At 45.2% G+C, this 26,941-nt stretch overlaps 1 protein-coding gene across 2 annotated transcripts in view; it reads left to right on the forward strand.

Annotated features, from left to right (window-relative positions):
• The window catches only part of LOC144754417 (cholesterol 7-desaturase nvd-like), a 444,943-nt gene that overhangs the window by 205,558 nt on the left and 212,444 nt on the right, over nt 1-26,941 (forward strand). For both annotated transcript variants that reach the window (XM_078642160.1, XM_078642159.1), the window contains exon 4: nt 18,268-18,393. In XM_078642160.1, coding sequence (XP_078498286.1) covers nt 18,268-18,393 — 126 coding nt within the window. The remainder of the gene's footprint in view (nt 1-18,267; nt 18,394-26,941) is intronic.

A 26,941-nucleotide genomic window follows, 5' to 3' on the forward strand; every position in this document is an offset into this window, starting at 1 on the left:
ACATGGAGCGGAGCCCGTTTAAGTACTGCCCGCTCTGTGGGTCCAAGTACCCACACATCGATCTACACCCCGTCTGTAACAAGTGCCTTTCGCCTGACCACGACGACGGGAAGTGCAAATTGTGTGCACAGTTCCGCTCAAAGAAGACTCTCAAGCTTCGGCGCGCGGTGCGCTTGGAAGCTAAGCAAGCGGCCCCGGATCCGGAGAATATCTTCGGCGACCAGGACGAAGAGGACCAGGGTCACCATCTCCAAATCTCCCCACCAGAGACGGAGGTCGAGGCGGATCCGGGAGACGACGACGGAGTTGCGGGTCAAGGCCTTGAATACGTCGAAGAGGTAGGAGACGACGATGAGATTTATGGGGCCGCGGCAGACAGCTCGGGGGACGAGCTCTGCCCCGAAGGTTACGGAGATACCGACCGGGACACGGGATCGCCTGTCGGCCTTACCCAAGACCCGTTGCCGCAAGCCACAGCCCCGCCTTCGGGCCCGGCTACGGACTCACTTGCTGAGCAGACTGTTTCGAAACCGAAACCGAAACCATCGGGATCGACAACACCTAAAATGGCCGACCCGAAACCTAAGGACTCGAGTGTCCCTAAGATGGCTGCCGTGCCGGTGAAAAAGACGGTGCCCGCTACCCCATCGGCTCCGTCGACCTCCGGTCCGCAGAAGCCGAAGAAGTCCGTCGATTCCGATGCTGCAAAATCGAAACCGACGCCTGAGGAGGGGTCCTCCAAGAAAGATGGTCGGCACGGGTCAGCGGCTACGACGCCGTCCAAGCCCGCCAAAGTCGGCTCCAAAGAGGCTACGCACAAGAAGTCTGCGCCCCGGACTCAGGAATCGGAGGCGGTGAAGACGGGTTCCGCGCCCAAAGCGCACAAGGCCCACAAGGACGTCGGATCCGAGGGACCGATCAGACCATCCTCGTCAGCGACGAAACCCACTGTGAGTGAGACGTCCCTCATCGCAGACTCACTACAAAGAATCAGGGAGAAGGCCTTTGCCCCGTCGGCTCCGATACCATCGCCGCAGCCGCAAAAGGACACTCCAGCAAAGCCTTCTGGGAAACTTCTCTTTCTTTTGCCACCTAAGGAGGCGCCGAAAGCGTTTTCAACCAAATCGGCTCCGAAACAAGTTTCTTCACCGGCTGGCCCGCTTCCACGTCGAATACTCGAATCAGAAGACGATTCAGAGCATTTCATCGACGCTGACACAGGCAAGCTGACCCTCTATAAGAGGAAAATCACTTCGGAGCCAGTGGACTCCTATGTCATCCCACTAAAAAAGAAGAGGGTGCCCCTTGACGCCTCAGGCCTCACGGAACCAATCCAGCCTCCTCCAAGACGGAGCCCTACTCCCTCCCCAGAGCACTCTGCGGGTGAGGGGTATGATGAGGACGAGCAGTACAATTTCCCTATCGATGAACCTGATGCACAACCGGATTCATACGATGACACTGGTGACCAGAACACCCAGGGTGTGGGGCAGGACCCGCAGCTCTTTAATGCACGTGCATCCCCGACTGAGGACTCAGCAGGCTTTCATGCACTACTTGAAAGGGCGGCAGCCAATCATGATGTGGACATGCATGCCGACCCGGTTGAGGAAGACTTCCTTTTCGACACCTTTTCAGTCTCTGAAAGGACAGTAAAGACACTTCCTATGCTAAAAGGAGTCCTCAAACATGCTGGGGACATTTTTAAGGAGCCTACAAGAGCGAGAGTGGTCAACCCTCGCATTGAAAAGAAGTACAGGCCTGCACCTGCGGACCCCGCCTACATCCGGGGACAATTGCCACTGGACTCTCTTGTGGTCGCCAATGCCAGGAAACGTGCCAACTCCCAGACAACGGGTGAAGCTCCTCCCCCGGATAAGGAGTCCAAAGTGCTAGAGGCAGGGGGCAAAAGAGTAGCTGCACAGGCATCAAACTTTTGGCGCATCGCCAATACACAGGCGCTCTTGGCGCGTTACGATAGGGCACACTACGACACCCTAGAACAGGTTGTACAACACCTGCCTCCACAGTTCCAAGAAGCCACACAACTGCTCATTAACGAAGGGAAGCTAATCTCAAACGCAGCCATCAAGTGTGCGCTTGACGCTGCAGATACAGCTGCTAGGGCTGTCAACACTAGCGTTATGCTGAGACGACAGGCGTGGCTACGCATCTCAGGCTTTAAACAGGATATTCAGACAACAATTCTTAATCAGCTGGTCAATCCTGATAGTCTGTTTGGTCCAGATGTTGACACCACCCTAGAGAAAATAAAAAAGGACACGGAAACTGCTAAATCCATGGGGGCCCTGCAGTCACAACAGTTTCGTGGCAGCAATTTTCGTCGCTCAGGTGCACGTGGAATCACCAGAGGACAAATGGGTCAACAATCCCAGTTCTCAAAAGGTGGGGCACAATCCTCGTTCACGAAACAGAACAAGGGAGGTTACAGGAATAACAGCAACAGAGGTCGCGGCAGAGGAAATAACAACCCCCGCTCCTCTACTCCAAGCAAACAGTGACTCTCTGTCACTGCCCCCCGACCACCTAACACCTGTCGGGGGGAGACTGCAGCAGTTCCTGCCCGTCTGGAAAAACATCACCACAGACAGGTGGGTGCGACAACTAGTCCAGTATGGTTATTGCCTAGAATTGAAGTCCACTCCACCCAACATCCCGCCAAGGCAAAGGCCTATGTCCGCAGAGCACTTGCTCTTATTGCAGCAGGAAGTAGTGGTGATGCTGCAAAAGGGAGCAATCGAGCAAGTGCCGGTGGGAGAGGAAGGCACAGGGGTATATTCCCTGTACTTCCTTATTCCAAAGAAGGACGGATCTCTCAGACCCATTCTAGATCTACGCCCCCTCAACCTGTACATACTATCAGAACATTTCCACATGCTTACACTGCAACAGATTCTTCCCTTGCTAAACAAAGGAGACTTCTTAGCAACCTTAGATCTCAAGGATGCGTATTTCCACATTCCACTACACCCGTCACACAGGAAATACCTCAGGTTCACTATTCAAGGCAGGCACTACCAGTTCAAGGTCCTACCCTTCGGAGTCACAACAGCCCCGAGGGTGTTCACCAAGTGTCTGGCGACAGTAGCGGCGCACCTCAGGAGGCAGAACATCCATGTCTACCCCTACCTAGACGACTGGCTCGTACAAGCCAAGTCAGAGCAGCAGTGCGCCGCAGACATGTCAACTACAATTCACCTTCTTCACGATCTGGGTTTCTCCCTAAACTACCCAAAATCGCATCTTCAGCCGGCACATGTCCGGCAGTTCCTAGGTGCAACGATCGACACCCTGACGGCCATGGCTCAGCCAAACCAAGTCAGGATAGACAGCATGCAGGCCCTGATCCAAAGGTTCAGGCCACAACACTCGCTTCCAGCGAGAGTGTTCATGCAGTTGATAGGCATGATGGCCTCCTGCATCTTCATAGTCCCTCACGCACGGCTACACATGCGCCCGCTCCAGGAGTGCTTAGCGAATCAGTGGACACAGGCTCGTGGCCAATTGACAGACCTAGTGTTGGTTACCAGTCGGGCATACGACTCTCTGCATTGGTGGACTCCACACAACCTTTGCAAGGGCCGACTGTTCCAAGAGCCTGTGCCGCAGATTGTCCTGACAACGGACGCATCTCTCCAGGGATGGGGAGCTCATGTGCTCTCTTACACAGTGCAGGGACTATGGACAACGCAGCAACAGAAGATGCACATCAACTATCTGGAACTGATGGCAATCTTCATGGCGCTCAAGTCCTTCATTGTACATCTGTGCAACAAGGTCGTGCTAGTCCGGACGGACAACATGACCGCGATGTACTACATTCAAAAGCAGGGAGGCACCCACTCGCCACAGCTGTCTCATCTGGCTCAGAGCATGTGGAAGTGGGCCATTCAGAGGAACATTTTCCTCATGGCAGAACACCTCCCAGGAAAGGACAATCAGATGGCGGATCTGCTCAGCAGGTACAGCCATCAAATGCACGAGTGGGAGTTACACCCATCTGTCCTCCACCCGTACTTCCAGCAGTGGGGTCATCCGGAGATAGACCTGTTTGCCACAAAAGAGAACGCGAAATGCCAACACTTTGCCGCCAGGTTCCCTCACCCACAGTCGCAGGGGAATGCGATATGGATGAACTGGTCAGGCAAATTTGCGTACGCTTTTCCGCCAGCCCCTCTAATACCGCTGGTCGCAAGAAAGCTAAGGCAGCACGAGATGACTCTCATCCTAGTTGCTCCAACGTGGGCGCGCCAAGCATGGTACACCACGTTCCTCGAACTCTCAGTGGTGCCGCATCAAAGACTGCGTCTCACGCCCAGTCTTTTGACGCAGAACCATGGAGAAATTCAGCATCCAGATCCGCAACAGCTCAACCTGGCGATCTGGCTCCTGAGGTCCTAGAGTTTGGGTACCTTAACCTGCCTCCAGAATGCATGAGCATCATCAAGGAGGCGAGGAAACCAACTACTAGAGCATGCTATGCTGCAAAGTGGAAGCGTTTTGTCATCTACTGTACAGCCAATGACATCAACCCGCTAGATGCATCTATCCCCAACATCATCTGCTATCTGTTGCATCTTTACAAGTGCAATCTAGCGTACACTTCCATTCGGATACATCTATCCGCCATAGCAGCTTATCTTCAAAACAGGCAGCACCTCTCTGTCTTCAGAGTGCCCGCCATTAAAGCCTTCCTTGAAGGTCTGAAACGAGTCATTCCCCCAAGGACACCGCCAGCTCCAGTGTGGAACCTCAATGTCGTCCTCACCAGACTGATGGGACCACCATTTGAGCCAATGCACTCGTGTGAACTCCAGTTCCTTACGTGGAAAGTAGCTTTCCTTATAGCTATTACGTCTCTGAGGCGTGTCAGTGAGCTGCAGGCGCTCACAATCCAAGAGCCATTCATTCAAATTCATCCAAATAGGGTAGTGCTACGCACTAACCCCAAATTCCTTCCGAAGGTGGTGTCACAGTTTCATCTAAACCAAACTATTGACTTACCAGCATTCTTTCAAAACCCGCAAACGGTGGCGGAAAGAATGCTCCATACCTTAGATGTACGGAGGGCGTTGATGTACTACATAGACAGAACACAACCCTTTAGAAAGACAAAACAACTCTTTGTTGCCTTCGCACCACAACACAAAGGCAACCCAATTTCCAAAGCAGGGATAGCCAGGTGGATTGTTAAGTGCATCCAGATATGTTATCAAAAAGCCAAGCGCACTTTAACAATACCCCCCAGAGCGCACTCCACACGCAAACTGGGGGCATCCATGGCTTTCCTAGGGAACATTCCTTTAGAGGATATTTGCAGAGCAGCCACGTGGGTCACACCATATACCTTCACAAAACACTACTGTGTTGATGTGCATTCCAAACAGCAAGCTGCTGTAGGACAGGCTGTTCTCAAGACACTTTTTCAGGTTTCTGCAGCTGGCACGGGCAACCGCCGCTGATGGAGGGACTGCTATGTATTCTATGCTAAGATATGAATTTAGCAGCCCACATGCCTCGAACTGAATATGCTACTTACCAGTATGCATCTGTTCTTGGCATGTAGGGCTGCTAACATTCATATCGCCCGCCCTCCTCCCCGGTGCCTGTCGCAGCTGCAGATATACTATTGTATTTATTCATTAGCGTGGACATCCTCTACACTTTTCACTCCATCTTCTGCCACAATGGCGAAAAACAATCTGGGGATGGAGCCGATGCCCATGCGCACTGTAGTCCAGGGGAGGAGCCACCTATCTCAGGATACTTCGAAGACTCTTCCAGGACAACAATGTGCAATCATCCGAGCCCAACACTAGGCGGCGATCTAATGCTAAGATATGAATGTTAGCAGCCCTACATGCCAAGAACAGATGCATACTGGTAAGTAGCATATTCATTAACCAACAGGCAGTCAGTACCATTGATAACGCATAATACTGTTGATTACCATGCCCAATGTAAGCTCATAAGATCTCTTGAGGTTTTTAAATATTAAAGGATGGATACCAGAGGAGGAGCTTGAAATTAAAAAAATGTGGTGTAATGTACTGTTGATCTGCAATGGTGGCTTTCTACGAGTGCACCATTTTTTAGGCACTATGTCCCAGAGCCTAGATCGTATGATGAGGATATTACAGACTAACCTATCCTATAGAAGCTGCCAAGTTGGATGCACTAAAATGTGATTACAAAATGTTACTTCACAAATACAATAAAGTGATAGTCGATCAAATCTAATCTATCCCATAATTGCTGCAATGTTCGACATACCTAGGTTATTAGACTATTATAAAGTACTACTGTCATATAGATACGCTTTGCCTATATGCTCTGTTAAGTTAGCATGAGCTTATTAGAACTTTAAACACCATTTTTCCTTTCTGCTGGTTTTGCACACGACACATAAACTCTTGTTTAGCTTTGAGCCTAGTAGAGCGCTTTGATTCACATGAGAATAATGTTATTACTCTGATATCGGCTTTGTTTAGTGAACTGTGTCTGTACAGTGAATGCTGAAGCCTTCAAGGATAACTCGACACAGTGGTTGTTGTGAGGTCTGATCTTCGCACCTTCCTAGACATAACATACATGCAGCAGCAGCCCAATTCTGGCTTTAGGCACGTTTTATATATTGCTTCATGCAGCGCACCCACACACACTTGATGGTGCTTCGCATGCAGAGAGCTGGTGGAAGATGTGATCCCTTACCACTAGGATCTTGAGGTATGGGGCCGCCCTGCTAAAACCCAATGAGACCACCTTGAATATAATATAATATGCTAGTTAGGGAGGGTGAGAATCTGGTGTTAAACCCGATTCATTTCAGCATGTTGTCACCTTGTGTATTCTATGGACTAGTAACTGTGCTGGTTATTTTGCTTCTTATAATATGTTTCCTGGTAATATCTAAGATACTGTGTTTGAGAACCCTGCATTAGTGAATAAACATTTCAAATATGCTTGCGTCCTCATTTACTCCTTGTTTTTTAATTTAAATGATAGTATAACGAAAGAGTGGTCATGTGTTCCATGTTGCCTGAGGTAATCTAAGTCCGTGTTCTGGTTTGTCTAAGCAGTGGGAGTTTGTAATGACCAATGAGACACTGTAGCTAGTCAGGTAAGGGGATTTTGGGTACTAAGGTGAGTTTTGGCACACCCTAATTCACTGAGGTTCTTAGTCTCTATGCACAGTTCTGTAGGAGAACACAGGATCCCTGCTACATGGCGCCCAACGTTTCGGTGGTCTTATTTCATGACACTTGAGTAGTACATCTTTCGATTCTTAACCCCTTCACTTTCGTTTCCAGAAAAAAAATGGTGTCGGAAGAAGCTGCCTATTTTTGTGAAAATAGGTCTTTTCAAGCTTGAATCTTTCTAAACGTTTTTTTTATTACAACCCAGTTGTGCTACAAAGTTTACTTTGTCCTTTTATCTTCCTGTGTCGCTATGGCCGCGGTGGACACTCCGCAGCATAGTCGCATTGCGGTGCGCAACCATTTGCTGCAGTATAATGTTCCCGTGGATGGCATGGCGGTGATAATGGTGGTGAGTGCAGAGGTGGCTTACCCATACGAGATATTTTAATCGTGGGTGACATTCCCGGCTGTGTACGGAACTTCGGGTGTCTTCCACACGTACACTCCCACTCCTGTGCCGAATGAATATACTCCGTATAGGACACAGGAAGAACCTATAGATACTTAGCAGCATCGCGTTTGGTTTGGTGGCGCCCTCCCCCACACTTTAGCAGCTCCGAGGTTAGGGCCTTTGTCCATTCCGGGCGCAAATTGGCCTGTTTTGGCTGGATTTACTCCTCATCCTCAACACAGCAATTGTACTGTTGAGCTGAGACGACTACATGTCGTCTCGATTAGCGTTATTCGTTCGTTGGTACAATACATAACCCGTAATCTCCCGTGCGGGGCCCCGCGTGGTGCGGCGCTTCCTGCAGGACAGGGCGGCATGAAGCTCAGTCCCGCGATGGTCAAATCAGTGATGGGCAAGTGTCCCCAAGATAAGGATGATTTTCCTTTCTGGCTAGCAGCTCCGAGGTTAGGGCCTTTGTCCATTCCGGGCGCAAATTGGCCTGTTTTGGCTGGATTTACTCCTCATCCTCAACACAGCAATTGTACTGTTGAGCTGAGACGACTACATGTCGTCTCGATTAGCGTTATTTGTTCGTTGGTACAATACATAACCCGTAATCTCCCGTGCGGGGCCCCGCGTGGTGCGGCGCTTCTTGCAGGACAGGGCGGCATGAAGCTCAGTCCCGCGATGGTCAATGCAGTGATGGGCAAGTGTCCCCAAGATAAGGATGATTTTCCTTTCAGGCTTGCCGAGAAATTTGACCAGCTGGAAGCAGTATTTCCTAACACAACTCCTGGTGAAAAACACAGGATTCTTACGATAAGCTTACCTAAAGACTTGGCCCCTGAAATCGGAGACTGCGAGACATGGGGTAGAACATTTGCGGCGGTCTATGCGAGGTGTTGCGGCACTCCGTCTATGACTGTCCTGCCTACGGTCCTTAAGCGTGTTCAGGATGAACACGAACCCGAGGCTGCGGTTGAATTGGGCATGCGCCTATGTGGCACCTTTGATGTGGTTTGCGATCTCGTACTTGCTAATGTCAAGGGAGATGCAGTGAACTTTCAGGTAGCCAATGCTTTGCAGGCGCTTCCCGATGCCGAAAAACCCCGTCAGTTAGCGAGGATTATTGTGGCGGCTTATAAAACCGTGGGCCGCAATAGTAGGGGTCTCAAGCCATTTTCTATTAAAGAGAAAAACCAACCCCAGGGACAGAAGTTGGAGACTGATGTCCAGCCCAAGTCCCAAAAACTAAATTGGCCTAAAAAACAAACAGGGTAAGCAACAGCAACAGAAACAGGAGTCCCGTCCTGCGTCTCCATTGCCTGCCCCCACAGAATGTGTTTATGACTTGCGCGATCGCGCAAAGATTAAATCACCTGATCGATTTCAGGTTTCTGATCAAAGCTCTCCTCGTTCTTTTCAGGATTCATCGGCCTCGGCGACCGGTGGTGGAGGAGGCGGCAGGTGTCGGGGCGACCAGCCCTGCCCGAAAGACGGTGCAGGAAAGCAGGACGGCTCTACGCCGAAGAGACCCCAGTTTCAAAAGAAGAGTCGACGCTCTGACAGCGAGATATGCCACAGATAGTGAGAACGCGGCTTCGGAATCTGACATGGGCTCTGACCTTGCTGGACAGCGTGGCGGAGATTACCATAGTGTGAGAGGCCCTGCGTCCACTACTGAAGGTGATGGCGACTGACCGTTATGTTGTAGTAGAAACAGCTGACACTAGAGTTGCTCCCCCTGACAGACTTTATGAAATATTCCTGTTAATAGAAGGTGACATACAGCGTACCATAAAAGGGATATTTTGGGAACATCTTAGACTACTTATGACATTTTGTTAGCGGAGGCTGACTGGCCCCCACCTTTTTGTTCGTGCAGCTCCGCGAGGGGAGGAGGTAATCCCCCCCCCCCCCCAGTGTCGCGCACACAGTCTCGAAGGAGCATGCACTGAATTTTGCAGAAGAGTGGGCTAAGGCTCTTGCGCCAGCTCTGTCCCGTACACACTGGATGGGATCAATTTTCCTCACACCACGAGATTCCTTTGCGGTCTGAGCCACAGCCTCAACATCAATATCCCATTAGACGTGAAGCAAAGGCTTCCGTTGCGGAAATCCTTGACCAATTAGAATACCAAGGAGTGATTGAAACATGTGTCACCAATGAATAACCCTCTTTTTACTGTGACCAAGCCTGACGGTTCATACAGTTTGGTATTGGATTACCGGCATTTAAACTCTCATTGCCGTACCTGTGCAGTACAAAATACTCACAGCTCTGCATTAGTGGATAGTCTTGTGTGTAAGCGGTTTAAGACCACACTTGACATTTCCAACGGTTTTTATGCCCACCATTTGGATGGTCTAAGTTCCCAATGGACGTCCTTTACTTGCGGCGGTGTCCAAAAACAATTTCGACGTTTACCTATGGGCTATAAAAATAGTCCTGGGATTTTTACTGCCCGCATTGTCTCTCTTGGAGAGAGTCGACCCTGATGCATGCTCGTATGTGGATGACATTTATCTCACAGACGACGAACTTTGGGAGCATCTGTGTCGAGTGGACCGCTTAATTTGTAGCTTTGCAGATATGGGTTACAAATTCAACTTTGCAAAATCGCACATTGCAGAGTATACAGTGTTGTGCCTGGGCTACCAGCTCAACAATGAAGGTAGAGGATTGGCTCCTCACTTTTTGGAGAAATGCGCACAGCTGGGCGCTCCGACAACTCTGAAAAAATTACAGTCTTTGCTGAGATTTTTGAATTTCGGGAGAAGATACATTCCTGAATATGCCCAGCATATCAAGCCTTTGTATGCTTTGATACAACCAACTTTTACCAAATCAAACTGGCTGCCTGAGCACTCAGCTATCCTGCAATTGTGCAGGCTGATCTGCTCGCTTCTAAATTCTTACTGACACGTGACAACCACACCAACCTGGTGATAAGAATCATCCCTGGATCGGTGAGTTTCACTTACCTGACTTTTAATGAAGGAGACACAGTACCTATTGCTTACAAGTCACACTTGTACACTTCGGCTGAAATGCGATTTTCCACCGTGGAGAAAGTTTTGACGGCTGTACAGATGGCGATTCTTAAGGAACGTGCTGTCACAAGGAAAACTCTTGTTGGTTGTTACCCCTTGTCCTGCGTTAGAAGCAGTTACGAAAGCCAGTGTACCTAATTCAAAAGCTTTGGACCCTCGGATACAATGGGCTGCTTCATTGACGTCCCCGATGTCACATTTATTTTTTATGCCTCCTTACGGTCTCAGGAGTATTTACAGTATGAATTTGTTCATCCAGCTCCTTTAGCAATTAGGCCTTTGGAGGATTTCCATTGCATGATTTACACTGATGGTTCGGCACAGGTTGCGCATGGTTCTAAACACGCCTACGTTTCCGCATGTGCCATTGTGGTCGGTGCCATGGTGAACAATGAGTTAAAGTCCAGTGTCGTGCACACGCAGACACTAGGGGACTGCACCGCACAATTTGCAGAGCTTCGTGCTCTGATGCGTGCATTAGAGTACGCTGATCCTAGTGTGACGACTCTTATTGTGAGTGATTCTTACTATTGTGTCCAGTCTTACAATGAAAACATGTTCTTTTGGATTCGGAATGACTTTCGTGACTCCAAGGGTAGCACAATAAAACATAAAATTATCAGGGTACGTGTGGCTGAGCTTAAAGAGCGGTTACCACTCGTGTTTGTAATTCATACTCTGGGTCATCAGCGCATTGGAGTACACGCTGTTGGCAACTCGCTTGCTGATGAGGCAGCGAAATCTGCAGTATCGACATATTTGGTTGCAGCAGTTACACGGTCCAAAAGTAAGATTGATGATGATATCTTGGCAGCTGTTGCTGCCACTGAGAAGGGAAGTAAATATCCTACGGGGTTCCCTTCGAAGTACACATACCACTTAAGTCCCGATAAGGTTCCATTTGTGAAAATTCCTGAAGTTGGTGATAGGTTGATTCCCAACTCGGATCGAAGACATGCATTGATCACAGTGGCGCATGAGGGTGTTGCGCATGCGGGCGTTTCGGCCACTGTGTCTCAGTTACAACAACGGTTTTGGTGGCAGGGACTGTACAAACAGACGCGATTATGTCCAACAATGCGACATTTGCCAGCAGATTAAGCCTTCGACTGCTGCGCGTCCGCCCCAGACAGTTGTACATCTCTAATAAACCACTGGGATGTGTTTATTGGGATCACTGCGGTCATTTTTCTTCTGATACTGCATATAAGTATATCTTAGTCGCAGTTGATTCATGCACACACTTTGTTTGGCTCTGGCCCCACCGCAGCACTGATTCACGGACTGTCATCAGAGATTTGCGCGTCTTTGTAGGGATTTTTGCACGTGGCACCTTCCATTCGGATCAGGATCCGGCTTTCGCCTCTAAGGCGTATAAGGATGCCATGATTTCGATGGGGGTCCAAGTCAAGTTTTCGTCTCCATACAGACCTGAGGGTAATAGTGTAGTGGAACGAATGAACCGTGACTTAAAGCAATCTCTGACAGCCAGAGTTATAGGCACTGGCAGGAACTGGCTAGCCCATCTCAATGGCGTGCAGCGTGCTCTTAATAATCTCCCTAGAAGGTCTCTGGGTGGGCAGACCCCATTCGAAATGCTCTTTGGTATCAAGATGTTTGTACCGGACCTTGACGGTCTAGACTCGGTGGCTAGCGCTGCCTTTGACGTAGATCAACATTGCAATGTTTTACAGACTCTACAAAAGACGAGACAGTCTTGCAAAGGAACATTTGCCCTCCACTTCGGATGATGCGTTGCAGATCGCGGTAGTTGGCTGGCTACCCCAAGTTGGAGAACTGGTTCGGGAGAAGATCGAGAACAAAAAAAAATTTGGTCCCTCCTACCGAGCTCCGGTTCCTGTGCTTGGTATGAAGGGCACAAGAACAGTCATTCTACCACCTCTTCCAGGTCGTAAGGAAAACAGGTTTATCTCTATTGACAATGTCAAGATACAGAGTGGCCGATTCTTCTTAGTATGACGCCGGCAGTCTCCTGTCCTTCAATTGTGAGAAATTCTGTTTTGTCCACTGCTTCTAATCCTGAGCCTGAGATGGCCATCGAGATGCCTACAATTTCCAGTCCTTTATTAAGTACCTTGCCTGGTACTAACCTTAATGAAATTGACTACGCTTGCCCAACTGACTTATCGATGCCTGATTTGCAAACACGTTTGGCCACAGAATCCGGATTTTCATGTGACACTGTCTCGCACACATCAGGAAAGCCCTCTCGGATTGCAGTATATACAAGTTTATTTAAACATTTTTTGATTCCTCCTTGGACATATTTTTGGCTGGTGCTTTTTTCAATTTACCTTTTTTATGTCACTTGGTTTTGTTTTATGTTTTCCGGTTAGTCAACGGACACCATGTCGAAGAAAGAACATGCATTCGACATCTTAATGGAACTTTGGCACCCCTTTCCTCCTCACATTCTGCCCACAGACTGAAGAGAGACTTGGCATTTGTTAACATCACTGCTTGGCCAGTCCTAGGTGGGATTGTATGGGATCCTGTTAAATTTCAAATCCATGGCCCCACTGAAGTCATTAATGTCCCTAATGTGCTTAGAGTTAACATGGGGGATGTGGTGAAACAAAACATACGTTCTGATGATTGGGATGTTCAGGCTGTGGAGGCATTGTTTTCTGATTTGAAATATTATGCTGCTTTTGATGCTGAAGATTATATTTAGATTCTGCTAATTATGGTGATTTATTTTGCTTCCAACATTTTGGCAACCACTTTTTACACAAAACTAGTTCCAGAAGAAATACTGTGAATTTTACACAGTGGGAGCATTGCCCGGCTCCTTTACAAGGCAGTTCGAGTACATTTTTGAAAAAGTACACTTATTTTACCGACTTTAATCAGTCCAATCCCGCTTCATTTTATTTTAAAATGACAGAAAAATCCGAGTCCAAGGTTAGACTTACCGATACTAAGTTATTGTATTCGAAGTCCTTCCTAGACCAATTAGCTGATGAAGGCTACGAGTTGTGGAAGGAGACTATTGACCTTAAATCCATTTGGGGTTCTAAAAGTTGGCAGGTGCAAGGCAGTGAGGCTTTGCACCATGCAGGTCTCATCCCGAACCATGTTTTTGAACTCTACCGTTTCTCAAACAACATGCTTTGGATTGGCTTCTTCTAAAAAATGTACTACTCCTTCCATCCCTGATCTAGAAGAATATTCAGGTTGGGGTAATTTTACAAAAAATTTCCATTAGGGAATTGCAAACTCTGTTGCATAACTCCTCCTTTAACGTATCCAGTTTGGATCCTCATGGTTGGCTGTTGTGGCACAGAGGTGCTGATTCGTGCCAACATCGTTTTCTGGGGTTAGCTGATGGCTTCAAACAAATCAGGGCCGATCCCCGTTTTGAGAGTGACCATTCTGTTGCCACTTATTCAATAGGCAAATTGTCAGAATTGGCTCCAACATTCTACCTTGGCATCAGTTAAACTACATCTATCTAAACTGACGGGTGATGTTGATTTGAATGATTTTATAAAAGGCCCGGCTAGTGGTAGATCAAAAAGATGGATATATGCGGTTTATAATGAAATTTGGAAAACATCACTGAAGCGGCTACCCGCCTTAGGGCCATTGATCAGGCAAACTTGGAGAAAGTGCTTGCAGTTGTAGATAATAGCATTAACACGCTTTCTTCCAGCATTTATACATTGGATAATATTGTATCGTCTCTTGATAGTGTGCAAGATGAAGTATCTGTGTTATACCATTGTCAAAATCAATTGCGTTCCATTATGCAGTTTGCATGGACCCTGCAGACGCTTAAGGCCGGAAAAGTGCCTTGGAATTACATGAATGGCTCCTCTTTTTGCCCCTTTTAATTTAACAGATAAGCAACGTTTGCTTTCAATGAGAGATGCATCTTTTTTCATGTTACACATTGAAAAGTTGGAGTCTTTACCATTCTCTGTGGCAGAGAACACGGCTGCGACGTGGCTTATCCACGGTTTGATTACGTTACCGTTTGCTTTATTTAAATTTACAAATTGTTTGAAATATTTTGCCATTGGCAGATACGAGCCACTGGGTAGTTCATACCTCCATGAAGCCTGGTCGCTCCCTTTTACTTACAGGTGCCTTAGAGAAGGGAGGGAAGTTTATCTAAAAGGTGATGAGTGCACGGAAACGCCTGATCACTCATTAATGTGTAGACATATCCAATTGCACGGTTCTTGCAACTAAGAGCAGCCTAATTTAGCCTGTGTTTTGAAAGGTACTCCCGTACCCGCAATAGTCCCCACTTTCACATTACTGGCAAACGGCAGCTATTTACTTTTAAATAATGAAGATTGTTGTGGGTTATTAAAAGGCATCGCTTATGTGGTTAGTCTCTGAACGTGTGGTGTGCTGTAAAAATGTTTTGTATCCTCCTCCGCATGGGAACTCGCATGTTTCCTTCTGGCCGCGAATTCCAACCTTGAGAGCAGAGTTCAATGGAATGAGTAGAATAAGAGCCCTATTGTCACAAAAAGAGGTTGCTCTGACTTCGGCTCGTGAAACATTTGTCCTTCACATAGCCAACACCCGCACGGAGGTGCAAGCCTTATTAAATACTGAGCTACCATTGCATTTCAGTAAACTGATTCATACAATCTTTAATGCGTTCTCCACTTCAGGCCTTGCACACTTTTTTAAAATAGTTAGCAGCGGTCTTGTGACTTCATTTGAAAAGATATTTGGAGTCATTCCTGCATTCATTCATTCAATCTTTTCAAGCCTGTTTGGTGGGTTTCCTCTTTTACTGGCGTTGGCTGCTGGCATTCTGGTGATATTTTGTTTTGTGAAAAATGGATGCCCGTCCTGTTTCAAGGCGCTCAGTCCCACCTGGCACTGTTTCGCAACAGGATGCTTGAATACTATGGTACGCTGCCTCTCGCCACCTTAAGTGCAGCGTGTGGATTATCGTTTCGATTTTCCTACTTTACATGTGTCCAGCCTGTCTTTCATTGCCTGAACTGCGATTTCGATTGGGCCCTGGATTTGTGTCTCTGCAAGATGGTTTCTCCTGACGTGGATTTTAATTATCTCATTAGTCCCTTAGTTACTCACGAGTTGCTTTGTTCCGACGAAAGGATTATGGCCTTGGCAGCGATGCATGGAGTACTGGGTCGTTGGAATGTATTTGCAGCGGCGCAAGATTTCTTGGCACACAGCTTCATTGAGAACCCACCGAGTTGTCCTCTGATGGTGCTAGAGGCTCCGGTAATTGAAGAGCATGAATGTTCTTTCCCACTATTAGATTGGATGGCTGAATTGTTTTCGGATGATAACAGTGACTTCCTTTTGGAAGATGTTGCTGCTTATTTTGCATATTCAGTCCTGGGCTGAGATCAATCGAGACCTTTGTTAACATTGAACTTTTTTTTTAAAAAATTGAAATTATGAATAAATGTACATGTCCCAGAACTATTGACTTTGACGACATTTAATTTTTTTTTCTTTTTATTTATTTTTTTATTATTGAGAATTATATCTAAATTGTACTTGTCCCAGAACTATTGACTTTGCTCAAATTGTCAAGATGGTGAAATTTTGGTTTTTGTTTTGAGTGACGAAAATATTTTTTCTCACTTACTCAAATTTGAACTGACTATCGTTCTTGAACTCTGCACTTCAAAAATGGACCCCTTATCTTATCTTATCTTGTCTTATCCGTGCTCGGATCATGGGGGGATGTCATATAGATACGCTTTGCCTATATGCTGTGTTAAGTTAGCATGAGCTTATTAGAAGTTTAAACGCCATTTTTCCTTTCTGCTGCTTTTGCACACGACACATAAACTGTTTAGCTTTGAGCCTAGTAGAGCGCTTTGATTCACACGAGATTAATGTTATTACTCTGATATCAGCTTTGCTTAGTGAACTGTGTCTGTACAGTGAGTGCTGAAGCCTTCAAGGATAACTCGACACAGTGGTTGTTGTGAGGTCTGATCTTCGCACCTTCCTAGACATAACATACATGCAGCGTCAGCCAAATTCTGGCTTTAGGCACGTTTTATATATTGCTTCACGCAGCGCACCCACACACTTGATGGTGCTTCACATGCAGAGAGCTGGTGGAAGATGATGTGATCCCTTGCCACTAGGATCTTGAGGTATGGGGCCGCCCTGCTAAAACCCAATGAGACCTTCTTAGATATACTATAATATGCTAGTTAGGGAGGGTGAGGATCGGGTGGTGTTAAACCCTATTCATTTTAGCATGTTGTCACCTTGTGTATTCTATGGACTAGTAACTATGCTGATTATTTTGCTTCTTATGTTTGCTGGTATTATCTAAGATACTGTGTTTGAGAACCCTGCATTAGTGAATAAACATTTCAAATATGCTTGCGTCCTCATTTACTCCTTGTTTTTGAATTTAAATGATAGTATAACGAAAGAGTGTTCATGTGTTCCACGTTGCCTGAGGTAATCTAAGTCCGTGTTCTGGTTTGTCTAAGCATTGGGAGTTTGTAATGGCCAATGAGACACTGTAGCTAGTCAGGTAAGGGGATTTTGGGTACTAAGGTGAGTTTTGGCACACCCTAATTCACTGAGGTTCCAAGTCTCTTTGCACAGTTCTGTAGGAGAACAGGATCCCTGCTACACTACAACATGATTAAATGGAGTCATAGAACAACTACTTTAATGTACTGGAAACACCACAGCTGCCATATTGGACGTACAGTGCATTGAAACCTTATAATAAAGCTATGTTCCAGTGGAGATGTATCTACCAAACGTTGTCACGTATCTTACATCAAAATACAAAATATATGCATAATCATTTATAGATTACCCAAACACTCCTCACAAGAAATTAATGTAGCTTGTTATCAATATGGAGACCTTTTAGTAGCTCACAAAGTTTGCATATCTATTTTTCCTCCATTTGTCTCAAATTAAGTTTTTTGTCACCTTCTTGAATTTTTTTTTTATGCCATCAATGACCTGTAACCAGATTTCCATTTTGTTATTGTGATGTTCTCTGTAGTGCATCATCGTACCTAACGGCATGTATATGCTCTTGAGTCGTATTTTATAAATTCCTAGTGTGATATGGCCCACTGGGGAGATTTCAATGTAGTTCTTCAGGGTCCCATGATTCGGGATACCTCCTGATGGATGAGCCTTGCCTCTGTCAAAAATCAAGGGCACTAGAGCTTCCTAAATTCCTCAACCAAACAGAGGATCTTGTGCCATTATGTTGAACACCTAAACATTTTAAAGTAACAATTTGTGTGCTTCAAACCAAGTTAAAGCCAGGGTGCAGCAATTGTATGATAGCAACTTTTTAATAGATCAACCGAAGTCCTGTCCAGGGCTTTTTTTAAATATAGGTTGAAAGCACAAAAGCAAAGTGTTTAAGTTGATTTTATCACTTTAACTGACTCCATCACTATTCTAGCAGTTTAGCAGCCTTACCATAAGGAACTGATTTCCAACATTGTTTCTAAGGAAGCCTGCAGAAGTAGGCTGATTCTCCCGCCGTGTGCATCAAGAACTATGGTGCCTGTCTTTTAAAACTCCAAGTAGAACATCTTTGGTCCAAATTTTTCTTAAACTGTTATATTTCTGTTATAGGAAATCCCAGAGAATGCAGCAGATATAGCTCATCTTTCCCACCTCCATGCTCCTGGGATTGTGAGCGGAGTTGACCTGAGGTACACCAATTCTAAGCTGTGGGACTTTGTTAAACACACTTGGAAGGTAAGATTATAAATAAAAATAAGCAATTTATTGGCATAAAATCACTTGGTATACGTTTCCACAACCTAGTGCACATTTTCTACTCCAGTCTCCCAGCAATGTGCTGCCTCAGCAGTCTACCATAGTCCCCTAACCTCCTGTATGTGAGATACGTAAATGGCTGGGCCTATCTTAATCTGCTGTGCTAGTCCACTGTGGCTGATGGGTGTGTAGCATGGGCAACTTGTATCCCTTCCCCACTCAGTATATGAGTTTGTGCGTCTCCCTGAGAAGAGAGAGAGAGAGAGATTGGCCAGTTCGGAAAATTAATACCCAATGTTTTATTTGAATATCTTACAACAGCTTCATGTAGGTGGGGAATTTGGGCCCAATTTGTATGCTCACATTTCTTGAGCGTAGTCATAAGACCAGCATATAACAGAGTTTTGATCACCATAGGCACTGACGTATCGCACAGGATACTATAGTCTTTGGAGTGGTGGGTACATAGTGTACCTTGGTTCTTCAAACGGCCCTACAGTGTACATCCGAGTTCCATGTTCTGTGCAGTCGCTGCCTTAGTTGCGAAGTCTCTTGGATTTGATGAACCTTTCTCTGGTGGGAACTGCAGCTCTCCTGTCTCCCCAGGTCTTTTATCTCCTGTTCTGTGTCCTACAATTCATCTGTTGCTGATTTACTTTAGTATCCCTCCATGATCATGCGTCTAGCTTGCAATATTCAGACACAATCCATATAGTCACCCAACCTCAGACCATCAACTGTCTTTGCACTGCCTATCTGGATCCCGGATGAATATAGAAGAGTAAGAAGGTAGAAAATAAGGAGGTGTGTGCACATAATGGACTCCGTGGTGGGCCCTTGAAAGGTGGAGGCTTCTGAGTGTGGTGTTTCTCTTAGCCAGCAATTGACTCCTACATGCATACCTTTTCAGTTTAGACAATAAAGGTACTCATTAGCCCTCTGTTTGAATCTTCCTTTATTATGCTGTTGCTTTTAGGTTTGCTCTTTATAAACCAAATTTGTTTAATAAACTTTGCCTTATATTCCCAACTTGAGAATCACAGGGCATAGGAACGTATGCTGGAAGTTTATTTTGTGCTCAATCAGTTGATTTCCAGGCTCAACAGGTTTAACTTGTGGGGTGTCCGCTTTACAATTACTGCTTAATCCTCAGTAAAGGTTTAACCAAATATTTTACTTTGTGTGCAGACAGACCAACCTTTTGAACCAGTAGTGCTAGATGAATACATGTAATACTAAATGCGTACTGCATGTGTGCAAGAAATATAAAAGGCTTCAGGGTGTATAATAGCCTGCGCCATTCTTTCAATCAATCCCCACTAACATGTAGGAGGTAGGCTTCGTACCCCTTTTGGGAAGGAACATACAACAATCATAAACTCCAAATTCCGTGTAAGGAAGCCTGCTAATTAACCTTTTAGCATTTCACTAGCACTGAATATCTCCATCTAGCTACCTACTGAAAAAAAGTTGCACTGATGTTAGTTAGGCTCAGATTTCACTTGTACAAAACCATTGAAATTTAGCATTTATAGTTACCCTAGCTAACTATAACTTACACCCCCAAAATGCACTTCTTATGACCCCACATATTACATCACTCATGATATGGCCTGTGACGTCACTGATATCTCAAATGACATAATTGATGACATCATCCAGTGAGTATGTTTCGTAAAAGTTTGAGAGTTAAAGATATATACTAAGCTACTGCATACGGCGAACACCCATTACAACGATGCAAGCGTATCGTGGGTGCATTACATCGCACATTTCACATCGCAGAAATGTTTACAACGCATGCTGTTAAATCGCACATGCTTACATCGCGGAAATGTTTACCGCACATGCTGTTACATCGCGCATTTATTGGAAGTGCACAAACATTCTGTTACATTGTGCATTGCATTTATTGGAAGTGAACCATGCTGTTACATCGTGCATTGGATAACCTGGTTTTTCACAAATATGACGTGTTTCCTAATCCCATTCCCCAAGTTGACTGCCTCCTTGTACTCCCAGAATGGACGAGATTTAACTTTTTTGTAACGCAAAACTGTCAAGAATGTAGAGTAAAAGGTAATACAGTGCAACTTAAGCACGATCCTGCTGTAAGGGAACAAACATTGATATTTTACTTCACTACTTCGGAGTCACTGTACTCCGTCGGAAGGTCTCAAATCACCCTCCTGAGCAGCTGAAGACATTCTGTCATTCGGAATCACTGATACGCAAAGTAGCAGACATCTGAATGGCTTCAAAACGTGTAGCAGCTTTTCAAGCTACACCGCGGACAGCAATAACTGCCAGCAACATAAGTTGTTATAATGCACTAACAGTATAAATGTTATCTAAAACAGTAGAATCGTTAAAAAAGTCAACCAGCTTGCAAAGAACTATTGGTAAGCAATCGAGCAAAGAGAAACGTGATACCATGCCTCCAGTCCCTTTGTTTCAATAGGTCAGTATCACATTCAACACCTAACAACCTTCTCACTGAATCTCTCGTCGGCTATCAGAAGAAACGCCTGGCTGACAAACAGGCAGTGACTGAGACGCCTTTATGTTTAAGTTTAGTAGAACAAAGCGCTTTAACTTCAAACGAGCACACAATACCGAAGCCTTCCGCAAAAGCCAGCACCCTTAATGATGTAGCTTTCTAGGTTTATGTTTAAAGGTAAGTTTAGTAGCTAGATTACTGTCCATTTAAAAATTCGGCAAATAACTCAATTCAATTCATGAAGCTTTATTCGGTACATATAAAAATGACCATAAAAGCACAAACAAAAAAATATACATACTTAATATAACAAGTACAGCAGATTACAGACAAGGGAAAGAAACTGAATATATAACTTGGAGAATAATTTAAAAACACATACTTTTCCTGGCCCTTATTGATTGAGTTAAAAACATAGCAGTAAAAAAAACAGATATCGACATATTGTAGATTAAAAACTAATCTCATAGCCTGATGTACTGTACGTATGCCATATTTTACAAACATGGGTTTTAAAAATGCAATACGAAAATTTATATACAGTTTAAAAGAGGTGTTCTAGAGAGCAGGACAACGTCATCGGCGTATAATAACACCGGTACCGGGGAACCTTTGACCTGAGGGGCGTCAGCTTTAACACTTTTTAAAACCACATTGATTCCGTTAATAAATAAAATAAAAAGGAGGAGGGCCAGTACGCAGCCCTGTCTGATCCCTCTTTTAATATTAAATTTTGGGGTGCATTCCCCCTTGGAGCCAAAACGCACACATTTTTAGTCTCCCATACAGCCTAGCCAGAAAATAAATTGTACCCTCTGGTGCTCCTAACTGTAGCAAGGTTGACCATAAAATTGAATGGTCAACCATATCAAAGGCGCTACTGAGGTCTGCAAAACAGAGGTAGAGTGAGCCAGTTTTGGCTGCGGTATATTTCCCGATCAGTAAATCTAGATTTAAACACTGATCGATTGTGCCCCGGCCCTTTCTAAATCCATACTGACTATCGGCTAGGATACCCTCTTGTTCGGCCCATTCCTCTAAAGTCGCTAACATAACTCTACTCATGATCTTAACTGAGGAGTCAAGAGATAGGTCTGTAATTTTTTACGTCCGACCTGCTACCCTCGGGATAATAATGGATTCCCCCCATGTATCGGGGGCATCGGTACATATGGCAGCATTAAAAACTATAGCTAGGAGAGGGCTCCACATCTCGGGGGCTGTTTTATATAAGTCTATGGGCACCTCATCCGGGCCCTGGGCTTTACCCCCTTACTAGCATTTATGCCAGATTCTACCTCGCTAGCTAATGTCCAGAGGTAAAACAGGCCACTATCCTGGTTAGTGGCCATACTGCTGTTGGAATCAAATATATTTGAAAAATGTGCAATCCAGCCGTCACTCGGGACATTTGAAGTTAGGACTGGAGTGTTTTCATCCTTGAGAAAAGGAGAATTAACAGTGACCCAAAAAAGGGTGCTATTAGATAGTTCAGCTGCCTGATTTAGAGTCCCATGCCAAATGCTGTAGCTCACTTTTTCTTTGCTTTAAAGCAAGCTTATATTCTGATCTAAGTTTAATTACAGCGTTGGTGTCCCTCGGTTTGTTAGCAAGAGCTAATTTTAATTTAGTTAATAGACTGGTGCACAAATGGTCAAACCACCCCGGTCCGATTCTACATTGGCCACCTGTCGGTTTAGTGAACCTGGCATTAATAATTTTATTAATATCAATAAAAATGTTTACGACCTGCTTTAAATCTGTGCTATTGTCAAGGATAAAAGAAATGTCCGTTAGACAATCCCTGACAATAGCACCGATTAGTTTGTTGGCTTTATCCCCTGCCCATCTTAAACGGACTCCAGTTGGTCTATGTGGTTCCACATTGGAAACCGTATTACCCACTCTAACATGACAATCTCCCCTCAAGGTAGTTTCCAATATGACATAGTTATGGTCACTAATAGTGGTTACTTCAATCCTCGGAGGAGCACAACAAGAAGTAATACTAGAGGAAACAATCACGTGATCGATAACTGAGCTGGATTGGTGATTTTTAAAAGTCGGGATGGCATATCCATTTTCATCTTTGGGGAGGCCTAAAATTTCCAACTCATAACAACCCATTAAATAATTTAACGCCTCTCCATAATTGTTAGGACCAAAATGCAAATCGTCCACCCCAGACTCATCACTGGATCCACATACTTTTCCTGTTGGCGATTTACACAGAGGGGTATTAAAATCCCCAACCCAAATCATATCAAAAGAAACATTAGCCTCAAAATTCAAATTTTCAATGGAACTAGGCAAGTCGTGAACCACTACATCCCTGGTACCATCAAAAATGTTGTTATAATAATTTACCAGTAAGATATTATGATTCGGTTCCTCTAACAACCAGAGAATCTGAGCATGTTCTCCTACAATTATGTGCCTTTTTACTGTTATTGGACGATTAATTGTAACCAATATCAGTAAACCCCCTTTAGCCCTACCCAGTCCAGTCCCCTTCGCGGGCAAATGAAATGATGCATAACCCTCATAATTAACTTCCTCCCTACACCAAGTCTCCTGGAAACAGAGAATATCATGGGCATTGATGAAATTCTGCCAGCCCAAAACCCTCCCCTTAGATTTTAGACCGGCAACATTCCAGCTGGCGATAGAGGTCCCAGTAACCCCTATGTTAGTCCTGTCTGGGATCTTAATTACATTAGGGCTATTTTCATCCCTGCAATTGCCACTTGGTAAAGCCCCACCATTATGTACCAAAAAAGGGGTCACCTCCCTGGCTAACTCAGAGACCATTATATCCTCAATGTTTTCAGTAACAGGTCTATTAATATCCTCACACACGGGGAGGGATTGATCGTCCATGCTAAGTCAGTCGTTAGAATCCAAGCGGCTTAGGGCATGAAAACGATTGTGTAGAGGAATAATTAACCCCGCGCGCTGGATCGGCGTAATTTGCCTAACTAAGTTACTATCCTTCGGGGGTGCCTTAATAAGGTGACTATAAAAAAAAGCCAAGTGGGCGTGCACATACATTATTTGCATTGGACGGGAGGGAGGCTGCTCCAAGCAAAACTGTGGCGACGTGTTGCGGATACTTAAAATTAATGATAACACAATCACCACTACAATTCTTGCTAGAATTGCCGATCCAATTTACCCTTCTAGTGCTTAATATATCATTTGAAAACGCAGTTGGGAACCCACATTGATTATGCAACCAGGAGACAGTTTTGTTTTTCAACAAGTCGTGGGATTCGTGTTGGGGGTGAGACGTGTGTATCAGCCTGGGGTACATTGGTTAAAACAACCACATATGGGGCACAGTCTGGAGGGCGATTGATAAAACGCCTTCTCCTCACTTCAGACCATCCCGTGTTATCAGCAGCTTTGGGTACCGGATTTTCTAGGCTCACTGAGGGCGGTTGAGGTAGCGTGACTGTTTTACTTGCCTCAATCCACTCCTTAGGTTGAATTACTACGTCTTTCCTACCCCCAATGCCTGCCTCGCTGGACTTAGACAATCCAGCCAAAGTAATGTGTACCCAAAAGTTCGCCCAGCCTGACTACTTCTTTGAACATCTGGTCTAGTTTGGCCATTAAAGGTTTGACCAATTTATCAAATTTACCATCAATAATTCTGACCAGAGTATCAAACTGCTCAGGATTCAATTTATTCATTCCATCCCCTTCCAAGACATCTTCTCCTACTGGGCTTTTAGGAGGTGTTGGTGGTCTCTTGGTCTTTCTATTCCCACCTCGCTTAGTTGGTAACTTTCGGCACGCCCTGACTACTCTTCGAACCAGTGAATGGTGGTCAGGGGTATCAGGGGAATCATCCAACACGACCTGGTCATGGGCCGGTGATGACAATATATAATTATTTATCACCTCCTTTATTCCAGAATCTTGGGTAATGTCGAAGACTGGAATATCCAAAGAATTTGACAGAGTAGAAGGAGACCCTGGAGGTATAACACGACTTAAAGAGCGTCGTCGTTCACTGTTAATTTTATTGACTACTTTAACTAAGTAGTTATCCAGAGTCACTGGTGCAGAAGAGGTTTTAGTGGGTTACATTTTAGACATACTCTTAACTTTAAATGAAACCTGCTTAACGAGATTAATATAAAAGTACCGAAGCAATCATGAAACGCACGAATAAATCAATATCAAGAACTCCACGTCCTTCAGGTTTAAAACATTAAAAGTCTCACTGTTAGATGGTAAATGAATACTGCCAGGGACCGTGGCCCAGCCCAGCCTCGTACAGTCCCGGACTGCCACAGACTGCCCGCCATTTGGCCGGGCTTTGCCCGGCGCACTCCTGCGCAGCGGGATTACCGTTCTATCAAGTAACCGTCCTGTGGGCGGGGCAGGCAGGCAGCGCGGACCAGGTGGGCTGCCGAGCAGGGAGCTGGTAGAGCGAGTCCCTGCAGCGCCGCTCCAAAGGGCCTCCTCGCCGTCCACAAACTGCCCCAGCAAACCTCAGGCGTCCAAAGCAGCGAGCTGTGACGGCTCCCAGCGGCCTAGCGCCTCGAAGCGGCACCCGCGAAGCGGCACCCGCGAAGCGGGTGCGGCGAGAGGTAATGGATTTAGCAACGGTCCCACACAGGTGTGCGCAAAATTACTGAAGGATCCCTTAAAAACATGCCATATTAATTTTAAAAGATTATAACGCCCATAACTGCAACAGTAGATCATCTCATGCCTACTACATTAGACTTTAAAATAAAAAAAGACAGCCAAGAGATGCTACATCAGGATGTTGCAAGCCCAGCAATATTGAAAAGCATTCAAGTCAGATACAACACCATCATTTACCTTCAACGCATGAAAATACAAGGTGGTGCGTTTCTGAAAATGTGCCCACTACTCAAGCAAACGACCTAGATGATTGGGAATTATGAACAATTACAAACCTCCCTCTATACCCAAGTAACTTTCAAGAACTTGCAAGTCTGTGTAGCACAAGGCCCAAACTAGAGGCCTAGTCTCAAAGGTATATTGGGCTGCAAACTAAAGTTTGTCTGCATTTACCTCGGTTATGCCTTCCAGCAACGGACAAAGGGATTTCTGGCAGACTTAAGCCCATTTAGAGGGACATAGATCTCCATACCCTGTAGATCCCACTCAAGGGATGGAATTGAGGGCGCTCCAGGGCATGGCTAGCTCTGCCAGTTTTTGAATGCGAACAAACAAGTGTGTTTGTGGGCACCCACAAGCTGCTATCGCTAGTCTTTACAGATAGTTGTATATGTTCTTCAGCCTAGTGATGGAGCCAGTACCGTCTCTGCCCCCGCCCCCCCCAATATTTGGTGGCAGTGTACATGATGGGGGTTTCTATGAAAACGAAGCAAATCGCAGCCTTTTTATGTGGATTCTTTGAGATTACACATTTTATAAAAAAAATAGATAGATCAAACTACTTTTGGATATAGATTTAATAAAAATCAGTGTAATTTTAGTATTTTATTCTGTTTAGGCCAAATTTAGCAATAATCGACACAATAGTTTATCTGGTAGAAAAGCAAGATAGTTCTTTAACAGCAGTTTACAGAAGAGGCCTATTTTCCAAATATTCATTCAATTTCACAGCAGAGTGACTGAAAAGTTACTTTAAGAGGTCGCATAGCAGCAACAGACAATGAGACAAAAGTCATAGTTCCCAAACAGCACATAAAGTAAGTTTCTTGGCTGCTGTCCATTGCGATCTACTTTTCAACATAGCCTTTAAACAAAACCCGCATTTGAAGATTTAGCTTCTTTCAGAAAATTATTTATGAATTTCAGTCTACTTAAATCCGTCTCAAATTTAAGAACTTGTATAAGGAGTTCCACTCGAATGCCCTCGATACTAAACGAGGAAGGGAGTACAACTATTGAGAAATATTTCCACTCGAGTTGCTTGAATTTTGGTAACTGCTCTAAAACCAAAGAAAAGGAGCCATACAAAGGAATAAGATTTTGTTCCGCCTGTGAACGGAGTAATGGCACAACCCATATACCCAT

This window comes from Lissotriton helveticus, chromosome 5_1 (assembly GCF_964261635.1).
Source record: "Lissotriton helveticus chromosome 5_1, aLisHel1.1, whole genome shotgun sequence".
NCBI lineage: Eukaryota > Metazoa > Chordata > Amphibia > Caudata > Salamandridae > Lissotriton > Lissotriton helveticus.